The sequence below is a fragment of the Octodon degus genome, unplaced genomic scaffold (genome assembly GCF_000260255.1).
Source record: "Octodon degus isolate 3935 unplaced genomic scaffold, OctDeg1.0 scaffold00276, whole genome shotgun sequence".
Classification (NCBI taxonomy): Eukaryota; Metazoa; Chordata; class Mammalia; order Rodentia; family Octodontidae; genus Octodon; species Octodon degus.
This window is the reverse complement of record NW_004524852.1, coordinates 1,606,502-1,619,272: the sequence shown is the minus strand read 5'-3', so window position 1 is coordinate 1,619,272 and position 12,771 is coordinate 1,606,502. Positions and strand designations below refer to the sequence as shown.

Genomic DNA, 12,771 nt, shown 5'->3' with positions numbered 1-12,771 from the left:
CTCCCCCCTTCTCTCTGTCTCAATCAGGGTCTTGCCAGCTCCTCAGTTGCCCAGGCTGGGCTCAAACATGGGATCCCCGTGCCTCCACCTCCAGAATAGTAGGGTTATAGGTGTGTACCGCCATTTGTACTATACTATCAGTAGAATGGAAGCATGAGCCATAATTGTTACCCAGCCGGGCATGGTGGGGCATGCTTATAATCCCAGGACTTGGGAGGCTAAGGCAGGAGGAGAGTTTGAGACCAGCCTAGGCTACAAAGTGAGCTCGAGGCCAGCCTGAACTGCACAGCAAGACCTTGTCTCAAAGAGAAAAAACAAAAAAACAATTTTTATCCTGTACCATTCTGGTTATTGAACCCAGGACCTCACCTGTGCTAGGGAACCTCACTCTACCACTGAGCTAAATTCCCAGCCTTATTTTGTTTTTGTCTTTTTGAGTCTTTTTGAGATCGGGTTTTACTGTGAAGTTCAGGCTGACCTTGAGCTCATTTTGTAGTGCAGGCTGGCCTGAACTAAAAGTGTTCCTCTAGCCTCAGCCTCCTAGTGCTGGGATTATAGGTGTGTACCACTACACCCAGTTATCCCCAGTCTTCATACACATAATTTTAAATTTTATGTAGCCTTATTTTTGTTTGTTTTCTTTTCTTTTTTGGTACTAGGAATCAAACCCAAGGTTTTTGCACTGAACCACATCCCCAGCCTGCCTTCCTTCCCTTGCTTCCTTCTACTGAGAATTAAACCCAAGGAGTGTGCAATAAATTACATCACTTGGCCCTTTTAAAAAAATTAAGAGACAGGGTCTCACTGAGTCACTAAATGGCCCAGGTGACTTTTGCAGACTTGGAGTCCTCCTGCCTCAGCCTCTCAAAAGTGATGGGATTGTAGAAGGGTGTCACCATCTCCAGCTATAGCCAAATTTTTTGCTTTTTAATTTCTTGAGATAGAGTTTCACTGTGTATCCCAAGCTGGCCTTGAACTCACAATGACCCTCCTGCCTCAGTGTCCTAAGTATTTGGATTAAAGGTGGGTACCACTGCCCCCATCAGCTAAGCTTTTAAGATTAAAAAATTCCATTTCATAATATATTTCATTTTTCAAGCATGGTAGTGCCTGCCTATTAGCACTTGGGCAACTGAGACAAAAGTATCACTTCAAGTTCAAGGCCAGCCTGAATTGCATGGCAAGACCTGACTCAGGGTTGGGGATATAGCTCAGTGGCATGGCACCTGCCTGGCAAGTGTGAAGTCCTGGGTTTGATTACTGGTTCAAAAAATAAAAAATTAAAATGTCAGTCAAAAAAAAAAAAAAAAAAAAAAGACCCTGACTCAAAAAAAAATTTACATACATACATACATATGTGATTTAACTCACATTCAAAATACTATTTAACTTGTGTTACTAGCTTTTCAGCTACTTAATAGTCAGCATGTGACTATGCAACAGTAAATGTCTTTATTATATGATTAAGAACTCTAGGAAGGGCCATCCAGATAGCTCAGCAGATTAAAGCACCTGCTTAAGCAGACACAGGGACTGAAGGGACTGGTTCTGCACTGGCCCTGTCCTGGGGGCGTGCTGAGACTGGGCATGGTGACGTGGGCCTGTAATCCCAGTGCTTGGGAGGCTGAAAAACGGGAAGGCTCACTACAAGTCCGATCTTGTGTAGTGAGATCCTGTAGACCTGCACTAAATACATTATATGTTAAAAGATAAGGAACTCTAGGATATGGTGGTGCACGCCTGCAATCCCAGCTACTCCAGGTTGAGACAGAAGATTGCAGTTTAGAGATCAGACTGAGCAAGTTAGTGAGACGCTGTCTCAAAATATAGTAAATCTTCAACTTTTTTTTTTTTTTTTTTAATTTAGTGTGTATGTGTGTGTGGCCAGCTCATCCCACCACGGGGCAGGGCTGGCTGGCATGTGGTGCTGGGGGATTGAACAGCGGTCCCTGTGCATTGCTAAGCTTAGCTTAGCTTGTTCTAACTGGGTGCTTTAGACCACTGAGCCATCTCACCAGCCCCTAAATCTTCAACTTAAGAATGAGTTCTGTGCTGAGAGAACATATATAAGTCCGATTCATTCCTAAGTGTGATGAAGTGAATTCTGCACTGTAGACCTGTAAAAGTTTACAGCTCAGGGGGCCGGGAAGATGGCTCAGTAGAATAAGTGCTTGACTGGCAATTGCAAGGGTCTGAGTTCAATCCCTGGTTCCACCAAACAGCTCAGATATTCCTAAATTAGGGGCTACTGCAAAGGAAAAGGGGTTAGGAATGTAGGAAAATGCTTAGTATGTATGAAGCTTTGGGCTCAAATACCCAGTGGTGCAAAAGACAAAAACAAAATTGAAGGTCTTATTTTCCTACTGTGTGGTGCATATCTTATCCTGCAGAGTCCAAATTCTTTGAGTGCTGGGATTGGTTTGGTTTGGTTTGGTCTTGTCTGTTCAGACAGGATTTCACTATGTGCCTTAGGCTGGCTCACTGGCAGGGACTCTCCCAAGGTGTGCACCGGGCTTGGCTTGGCTTCGTTTCGTCTTGCCAGGCAGGCGCTTACGCCACTGAGCTGTATCGCTGGCCCTGTCTTGTTTTTCAGTCAGGGCGTCACTATGTAGTACAGGTTGGACTTCAACCCAAACTGGCCTCCCAATCCTGCCGCAGCCTCCCAAGGGCTGGGATTATAGGCATGTCCTACCACACCAGGCTAGAATTCAGTTTTAACAGTGTCTCCCATAATACCTGAAGTCTTATGCTTGAAATTTAAGTTATACTTGCTTTCTTCCAGACAGGCATATCATCATATGAGTCTTTTTTCAGTGTGCGCCTGCTGAGCTTATCCCCAGCCCCATATGAGCTTTAATATTAAATTGGTTCACAATTTTTTCCAAATTATTTTTTCACTTTCCCTTTAAGTTTTGTGTGTTAGTGCATGATACAGAACCTGATGATTGCATCCTTGTGGGGAGCTGTGTGCACACCAAGTGCAGCTTTTTCCATCCTTTTGTCCTCAACCTCCTGAGTAGTTTTGTGGAAGTCCTGTATTCTGGTGCTTATGTTGGTTTCCCTTTGGTTTCAAGAGGAATAGAGAACTGCTGCCTTTGAAGATTAATTAGATGTCAGAGCCGTGTCATTTTTTCCTGCTAATCTCATCTCCTTTTCCAGGCCTCTACTATGTGGACAGTGAAGGGAACCGAATCTCCGGGGCTGCCTTCTCTGTGGGTTCTGGCTCTGTGTATGCTTATGGGGTCATGGATCGAGGCTACTCCTATGACCTGGAGGTGGAGGAGGCCTATGACCTGGCCCGTCGAGCCATCTACCAAGCCACCTACAGAGATGCCTACTCAGGAGGTTGGGTCAATCTCTACCATGTGCGGGAGGACGGCTGGATCCGGGTCTCCAGTGACAATGTGATTGAGCTGCATGACAAGTATAGTGGATCTCTCCCCTGAAAAAGGGTGGATGTGACTGCTGCATTTCTTGGGGTGACTGTCATTGGTCACCCCATCCTATAGTGGAAGAAACCTCAGATGTAGCAGTACTTTTTAAGGCTCTAGAACATTGACTTCTATGTGTTACCAGTTGTTGAGGAGCTGCTGCAGAGGTGACTATTTGTTTTACTTTCCTGGATGTTAACATTACACTACTCACTATTCAACCTCAGCCTGTGTTGTGTCTTTTGTCCATGGTCCCTCCTCCAAGCACTTTACAGTCAAATAAGCCAGGACAGTGGGAGGGAAGAGACTGTAATTACAGGAAATAGTGGTGTGAAGACATTGTCTAGTGCATACATTAATGTCCCCACTCGTGAAGCTAATAACAAAGGGGGGAGACTTTCCAAATCAGTTTGCAAAGAGATGGAAAGTTGATGAGGTGGAAAGACGCACAGGGTTGTACCAGGCGGGGCTGCCGAGGAAAAAGCCTTCATCCCGGACTCGGGCTGGGGAGGTGGCTATTATATGCAGCAAAGCATGAGGCAGTAAAGCTGGGATCCTAAGCAAATCGTGAAAGGAAGACTGGGACACTGCTCCAGCAAGCACAAAGGAGTGGATGGGAAAGCAGTAGTGACCGAGTTGGCAGTCTTGTCCTTTTGGCCCTCTGCTGTGTGTGTCACTGCAGTGGAGCAGGGAGAGAGTGAGCTTGTAGCCTCCCAGGCAAGAAGCAGCAAAAAAACGGGCACTGGAGTGTGTGGGTGGGAAGAGGCCCTGCTGAGCAAGGAGGGACGCTGATCTGTCACACTCAGCACTGGGGCTGCCCAGGCTATGCTGGCAGCAGATGGCAAGGACTTCTGTTAAAAAGATGAGGGAAATAGGGGAGACTGGCAGGAGAAATCATTAAAGCCCCAGAGAGGGCCGGGGAGATGGCTCAGTGGAATAAGCGTTTCCCTGGCAAGTGCAAGGATCTGAGTTCAATCCCCAGTTTTGGAAGAAAAAAAGCCCCAGAGAGGAGGACACAGTGAGACCCCTTTTTTTTTTTTGGCTGGCTCAGGCTGTCTTAAAGGCAGCATAGTAAGGCATGTAGAGCTGGGGATCGACAGCGGTCCCCTGCACCTGACTGGGTTTGCCCAAGCAGGTGCTTAACTGTGCTAACCCGTAAGCCCCAAGACCACTTTATTTAGCCAGAAGAAAGTGTTTGTTGGGATAACCCAGTGTCATGTTTTTAAGGCTAAAAAGCTGTAAGGGCATTCCTAGAAATGCGGGTGGGGTGGGGTGTCAGGCCTCTTCTTCCCTCTGCTGTTGCTACTACCTTCCCTTCCTCCTCCAACCATGCAGTCCTTGTATTGATTGATGAGGGCTGTCGGCCAGGAGCTGATGGAGGTTTGTTAATTACATTTGTCAAATGCAGGGAAGTTGGGAATTAGTGAGATCAGGAGAAAAAAGTTTAGAAAACAAATGGTTTGTGCCTTAGGAGATTCATTTTACTGAAAAGTATATCAGGAGTCAGGGAGCTTCGAACACAGAGCCATAAGGGGACTCTTCAGCTGAAGTAGGAGCTGTGACAGCTCTTCCTACTGGGTGGACCATTAACACACACATGGTTAGGTGTGTGGCAGGTGTAGGTGTGGTCTTCTCATTTAGGACACTGGCTTGTATAGCCTTTAAAAAATTAGTATTGTGGGCCAGGGAGATAGCTCAGCCACATAAGTGCCTGCCTGGCAAGCACAAAGTCCTGAGTTCAATCCCCAGTACTGCAAGAAGAAAAAATTTAAAAAAAATTAGCACTGTACTTTTCAGCCAGGCATGGTGGATCTAGCACTCCGAAGGCTGAGGCAAGAGGACTGTCATGAGTTTGAGGCCAACCTGGGCTACACAGTGAGTTCAAGGTCAGCCTCCGCTAAATAGACTGTGTCCAGAAAAAAAGTGCACACCTGTTATCCCAGCACTTATGAGACTGAAGCAGGAAGATCATATGACTTTAAAGCCAGCCTGCCTGAACTATATAGTGATTTCCTGTCTTAAACAAAAACTTAATGCTTTTTTTTTTCCTTGATGGTAATAGGGCTTGAATCCAGGGACAGCTAACCACTGAGCTGCCTCCCAGGCCTTTTCATTTTTTGAGACAGGGTCTCACTAAATTGCCCAGCTGTGTCTCAAACCAGTCCCCCTGCTTCAGCCTCCTAAGTGTCTGTGATAACAGGTGTGTGGCACCAGATCCTACGTAGAACACTTTTTCTTTCTTTCTTTCTTTCTTTCTTTCTTTCTTTCTTTCTTTCTTTCTTTCTTTCTTTCTTTCTTTCTTTCTTTCTTTTTTTTAATGAGCTCTTAGGAAAAATCCCAGTACCTAAAATAAGTCAAAGCAGACCTGGAAAGAGAGTTGAGTCCAGGACCTCAGCCACTGAACTTCACTCTGCAGCCATGCCCTCAGCTCCCCTGCACCCCCTCCACTGTACACCTGGTGCTACCTGGGAGGCCCAGGGGCGCATGCAAACCAGTGCCCTGGGACATAGCCTTGGAAGGGAAGAGCACTGAAGCTGCGCTTCCTTCCATGATCCCAGAGAGCCTCAGTCCAGGAACAGTGATTCTGGCTGGAGCCAAGAAGAGCTTGCCTGCTTCTGTCTCACACCTCACTCTGGCAGGGGCCTAACTGTTTAATGTAGATGCCTCCTCTGCGCCACCACTCTCGCATTCAGGAGAGAACAGGCATAACCTCCGGCCTACCTTCTGTGCTGCCACATTCCTGTTCTGCCTTCCTGGTACTCGGAAAAAAATTTAATGGAAGAGATGAATTTGTGGTAGGTTTACTGGAAAGAAAATAGAGCAGAGGTGAGGAAGATCTGCCAGGCCCTGGCCCAGACTCTCCACCCTGTGCATGTGTGATTCCTTGCTGTGGGGCACTTGGCGAGAGTTGGCTTTGCAGCGCTGTCGCCTCCGCTTGTGTGGGGATGATGGATGCCGCACAGCACTGGGGAGATGTGCTGTGCGGAGAGCGCCGGTTCACAGGCTCCCTTCAGATTCATTTCCCAGTACAGTCTTCTTGACAAAGGATGATGGAAAAGAAATTACCTTAAATAGCTAGAAGATTAATTTCTCATGGCAGTTCCCAGGCGTCCAAGGGACAGGGCTCTTTAAGTGATGTCTGACAATTTCTCCTCCCTCCACACATAGCTCAGTAACACCAAAATCTGGCTCCTGGGTAGGTGATGGGACTAATCAGATTAAAAGGAAAGTGAACACTCCTAGAGGCCCCAAGCGTTCTCTTGCTAGCAGGGAACACTGGGCTAAAGGCAGATAAATGGGCCTCAGCACCAGGCGAGGGAGGGCTGTGGGTATACCACTGCATGCGAGGGAAACTGGAAAGGTAGGCAAGGGCTGGGGAAGAGGGAGATTGTGACAGGGGCAGCTCAGACAATGGAACAGAAGAGTCGCTGAGTGGTCCCTCTTTAGGCAAAACCAGAAGGTGTGTCTCAGCTAGCCAACTCAGCACTGTTAAAGCCTTTTGGGGAGTGGAAGGTCACATCCTCTGAGAGGAAGAAAGACACTGGTATCTGTTGGGGAAGAGGCAGGATGGAGGGAACACAAAGAGAAGGTGGAGGGCACTTCTGGGGGAACCCGGAGGAGACTGAGCACACCTACTGTGGTGAGCACTTTTAGTAGTTTTATTTTCTCTTATTTTGCTTGTCTTGTTAGAAAAGCACCTCCTACCAGGGCTGTAATGGGAAATTAGGTGCTGTAAAACTGACCAGCACCAGTAACCTCAAGACACAATTAACTGCTTTGTGATTTAAGACATACATACATTGCAACCAAGCATTTCTGCTGTTTGGTGTTTGTTTTTTGCCAGTTTTGGTAAATTCTAGTTTCCTTAGGAAGCCTGACTCATGTGGGGAAGGCTTTAATTACAGTGGGCAAGGGAGAGCAAACACAGCGATCAGAACTGCTCTGATCAGCAGCTGCTGCCCTGCCCTCTCCCCAGTAGCCCCCGTTTCCCAGCAGCCAACTGTCCACACCCTCACAGCTCCCCAGGCCTGACCTCCGTGCTAAGTTCTGGCTTCCAGGGGCTATGCCCCACTGAAGCATTTCAATAGCAACCATTCCTAAAATGTCCCTTTCGCAGTTGTTAGTGGGTCAGGCAGAAGAAATTCTATCCGCGTCAGCTTCTTGGGTTTATTTAACTCAGGCCCTTGTGTTTGCCAGGCAAGCGCTTATTCCACTGAGCCATCTCCCCTCTTGGGTTTATTTAGCTCAACTCATTTCTCCCAGAAGCTTTTGCCTCTGAGTTAGGTGCCAAGCCTAACTAACCCTTTATAATCCAAGTTAAACTGTCATTGGCCATGAACAGCTGACCAGATTTATTTGAAAGAAAATAAATGTCATGGTAGCACACAACTGTAATCCCAGTACTCGGGAGGTTGAGGCAGGAGGATGGCTACAAAATCAAGGCTAGCCTGGGCTACATGGTGAGTTCAAGGCCAGCCTAGAGTGAGACTCAAAAAAGAAAGAAAATAAGACACCATAATTTCAACCTTTTCAGATGCCTCCCACTATTCAACTACTTTCTCTGCTCTCATTTTATTAAAGTACCCCTTTTTGGACTAAGGTGTAGGTCAGAGCCAGAGCTCATGCTCAGCTGGTGGAAGGCCGTGGGTCCAAAGAGTAAAATAATAAATAAATATCTTTTCTTTCTTCTGCAGAATTTAAATAAAAACCAATCAATCAAACTAAGCACTCCTTATGGGCTGTAATGGAACAAGAAAAGGTTATTGCTAGCTGTAGGGGCCCCACAAAGCTGGTACTACAGAGGAAAACACAGATGGGACGGGAGGAAGGGAGTGAGAGAGAATAGGAGATAAATGAGAGGCGGGAACAGAAAAGCAGCTCCCAGACAGCAAGCGTGAGCTTGAGCAAAGTGCAGGGGGACGCGGATGTGGCAGCAAAGATGGATGGAGATGCTGACGGCACCGCTTGCTAAAGGGACGAGTGGGAGAGGAGACAAGGACAGCGCTGGGGAGTGGGCAGCAACAGGAAGGAAGTGGCTCGGAGTTAATGCACAGTGAAACACATCCCCCTGGAGACAGATAATTTCTCCAGCCGTATATAATGAACACGTGCCTCTCTGTGTGCTGCCCCACACTGTCACGGCCACTTACACTCCACGGGGATCTCTCCCTGTCTGCACCACTTATGCACGGCCACAAAGAAGGTTTGAGCTCCCTCCCAGCTCCCTTCTCGACCCAGCTAGGCTGAAGACAGATGCAGAAAGCTCTCCTAACAGCAGCAGGGTAAATGAGACAGCATGCTGGGTCTGGCACTTCTGTTGTGGTGGTTTTGCTGTACTGGGGGTTGAACCCATCGCCTTCACACTCAGCGAAGCACCTGGGCTGCCTATGGCCCTTTTTTTACTTTTTATCTGGGGGAGGAGTGCTGCTAAGTCACTGAATTCTGGGCTGTATTTGCCTCAGCATCCTGGAGTGTTGGAACTACAGCCACAATCTTTTGCTGGGCTCAGATTCTTAACCTTAGAACATTTTATTTTTAGGGCCACGCAGAGGCGCTCTCTCCCAATGTCTGTTTCCCGTGGCTGCACACAACATATATACATACCTCATCCACTTTCTTTCTGTACCTACCCACACCACACATCAGGGCAAAGGCTTTTAAAGTAAGGACGGAGGGGCTGGAGAGATGGCTCAGTGGTCTAAAGCACCTACTTAGAACAAGCTTTGCAAAGCATCAGGGACCGCGGTTCAATCCCCCAGCACCACATGCCAGCCAGCCCCGCCCCCTGGTGAGCTGAACTGGCTACACACACACACACACACACACACACACACACACACACACACATAAATAAAAATCAAAAAAAAAATTAAAAAAAAAAATAAAGTAAGGACGGAGGAGCCATGATCACCCAGGAAGACTGAGCATCAGGGTCTGAGGGGAAAGAAGTGGATCCCAGAAGAAATATGTGCTGTCCACAGGGGATCGAGGTCAAAGCAGTGCATCTGCACCACGTCAGCTCTTTTTTCAACCCAGCCTCAAAGCCATCACTGTCTGACACACCTGTGCATGCTAGGCTTCCCCTTGCACACGGTTTGACACTGTTCTGAGTCTCTCTTTACATAGCAGTTTAACCTGCACATAGGTGGCATGCCTTGCTGCCTGCTTAAGGAGAATCCTGGGAGCACCAGGGTGGGTGAAAAGGCTTGTAATCCCTGGGTCTCGCTTGAGTCTTAAGTTTATACTCACAGCTTAGTCTTTAGAAAAGAAAACAATGTTGAGTTTTAAACCAGCATGACAGACCCAGCCCAGATCCCCTGGGATCACCTCAAGAGGAAAAGTGTACAGATGGGTCAGATTCAGCAGGGCATGGTGCATGCCTAAAGCTCAGCCATTTGAAAGGCTGAGGCTGATGGAGTGAAAATTCAATGATGACAACACTCTGTGTCAAGATTAAAAAAAAAAAAAAAAAAAAAAAAAACAACCTTTAAAGGACTAGTGGGGGGTAGGGAGATAGCTCAGTAGAATAAGTGCTTCTCTGGCAAACATAAGGGCCTGAGTTCAATCCCCAGTTCCATCAAAAAATAAAAATAAAAATAAATAAAGGACTGAGAATGTAGTATGTATGTATTTATTTATTTTATTTTTTTTTAAATTTTATTTATTTATGTGTGTGTGTGTGTGTGTGTGTGTGTGTGGGTGGGTGGCCAGCTGAGCCCACCAGGGGGCGGGGCTGGCTGGCATGTGGTGCTGGGGGATTGAACCGTGGTCCCTGTGCTTTGCTAAGCTTGTTCTAAGTTGGTGCTTTAGACCACTGAGCCATCTCACCAGCCCCAGTATGTATGTATATATGGATTGATTGATTGATTGATTGATTGATTGATTGATTGAGACAGGGTCTCGCTATGTAGTTCAGGCTAGCTTTGAACTCGCTATGTACCCCAGGCTGGACTTGAACTCATCTTCAGTGAGGTAATGCTCATCTTCCCAAGTGCTACTACTTGAACTAAGTGCTGAGGATTACAGGTGTGCACCACAAACCTGGGCTGGGATATAGGTGGTATTAGAGTGCTTGTATAGCATGCACAGGGGCCTGGGTTCAATGCCCAGTGCTGAAGAAAAAAAGAAGTCCAAGGATGGTTCTTTGTTGGGCTCAGCTGTGTTCTACATCTTACTTAAAGGGCTGTGGGCATGTGCTCCATCATGAACACCTCCAGCCAAGCATAGTGGTGCATACCTGCAAACCCAGCTCTTGTGAGGCTAAGACGGAGGATTGGGAGTTCCAGGCCAGCCTGACCTACACAGTGAGATCCTGTCTAAAGAATAAATAAGGACGGGGCCAGGGAGATGGCTCAGTGGAATAAGCGCTTCCCTGGCAAGTACAGGGCCTGAGTTCAATCCCTGGTTCCACAAAAAAAAAAAAAAAGAATAAATAAGGAAATAAATATATAAATAAATAGGCCACACAGATTTGGAAGTATTTTCTTTTCCTTTTTTTTTGGCCTCCCCGGCCCCTGGAAGTATTTTCTTATGGCAGGCCTTCTAAACTAACACAATGATTATTTGAGATCATGTGACTATGCTATTCTCCCTGGTTTTTACACTGTTCTTTGACAAATGTGTGTGTGTATGTGTGTGTGTGTGTGTGCGTGCACACAAGTGTGCACATGCACATGCATGTGGTACTGGGGATCGAACTCAGGACCTGGCACTTGCCAGGCAGGTGCTTATACTGTTGAGCTGTCTCCCTGGCCCCCAAATGGTGATTTAAAAAAAAATTCTGTCACTTCCACACATAATAATGTGTGGTATCTATCTTTGCCCTCTCTGCTTCTTTTTTTTTTTCACTATTCTTTGCATTTATCTTTAATTTTTATTATGTTTTATTTTGCTTACTTTTGGTTTCTTTTTTCTCCCTTTTCTTTCTTTTTTCTTTTCTTTTTTGCAGTCCTTGGGATTGAACTCAGGACCCTGTGCTTGCCAGGTAAGCACTTATTCTACTAAACTATCTCCCCACCCTGTCTTTGTTTCTTTTCTTTTCTTTTGGCAGAACCGGGAATTGAACTCAGACTCTTGTGCTTTCCAGGGAAGCACTTATTGTACTGAGCCATCTCCCCGGCGCCTTTTTTCTTTCTTTCTTTTTTTTTTTTTTTTTTTGGTATTTTTGAGAGAGGGTCTCACTATGTAATGTAGGCTGACCTCAAACTCACAGTGATCCTCCTGCCTTAGCCTCCTGAGTGCTGGGATTACAGATGTGTGCCACCACGCTAGCTATTTTTCACCTTTTTAAACTAAATTTTAGGGGCTGGTGAGATGGCTCAGTGGTCTAAAGCACCTACTTAGAACAAGCTTAGCAAAGCACAGTGGTCTAAAGCACCTACTTAGAACAAGCTTAGCAAAGCACAGGGACTACGGTTCAATCCCCCAGCACCACATGCCAGCCAGAACGCCCCCTGGTGGGCTGAGCTGGCCACACACACACACACACACACACACACACACACACATAAACTAAATATTAAGAAAGACTTCTCGGCATTCTATATAATTTCTTTTGCACTTCATAAACACCCAGGTTTAGAACTTCTTTCCTGTAACAATCAAGCTGCCTTTGTTCCTGCTATGACACAAATTCCTTCCCTCTTGGGGAGTGCAGTTCCCTGTTTCCTACAGGTTCTGCTTCTCTGTCCTTTTCCCCTTTGCCTTTGTCTTCTCTTCCATCTCTCTGTAACTTCTCCCCTCTGAATCCAGCTCCTGCACTTCCCTCTTCAGCATCCCCAAGGACATACTCTCAGTGGGCTCTAGAATTTCCCTCAGTCCTGTTCTAAAATGCTTTCAGGCATATTAACAAACAACTGTCAGATGCAGGTCCTGGCCTCTGTCTCCGGCAGGTGTGGAGGCCCCTCTGGGAGCTGGAGAACAGAAACAGCTTAGAATAAGAGAAGATCTGCAGGAGTCAGTGCCAGCAGCTTTTCCCCCATCAGCAACTCATCTGTAAAGTCTAACATTTAAAACCTCACATGTTTTAGAGTTGAAAATTATAACTTTTAGGTGAGAAAGACACATTTTTATTCCTAATCTTATTACTTAATAGCATGAAATTATTTTACTCGAACTTTCTAGTCAAAGCCCCCCATGACCATGGGGAGATGTTTTTTAAAAAATGACTTTTCCAACTTAATTCTGACCTTTGTAGGAATGGGCTCATGATTAAAAATATATCCCAGGAGATAGTAAGGGGGTTCTCGACATCGGTCACCAGTGTAAAGACGGTTTGCCTCTGGTGGCCTGAGAACAAGACACTGAAGTAATGAGCTCAGGGACCTTTTTTAAAAAAAAA

The 12,771-nt window shown here is 46.3% G+C and overlaps 1 protein-coding gene across 1 annotated transcript in view; it reads left to right on the top strand.

The window, feature by feature from the left end:
* The window catches only part of Psmb5 (proteasome subunit beta 5), a 9,321-nt gene extending 5,664 nt beyond the window's left edge, over positions 1-3,657 (top strand). The window contains exon 3 of the mRNA XM_004646652.1: positions 3,160-3,657. Within this exon, the coding sequence (XP_004646709.1) occupies positions 3,160-3,446 (287 nt within the window). The 3' untranslated portion in view covers positions 3,447-3,657. The remainder of the gene's footprint in view (positions 1-3,159) is intronic.
* The last annotated feature ends 9,114 nt before the right edge of the window (positions 3,658-12,771 follow it).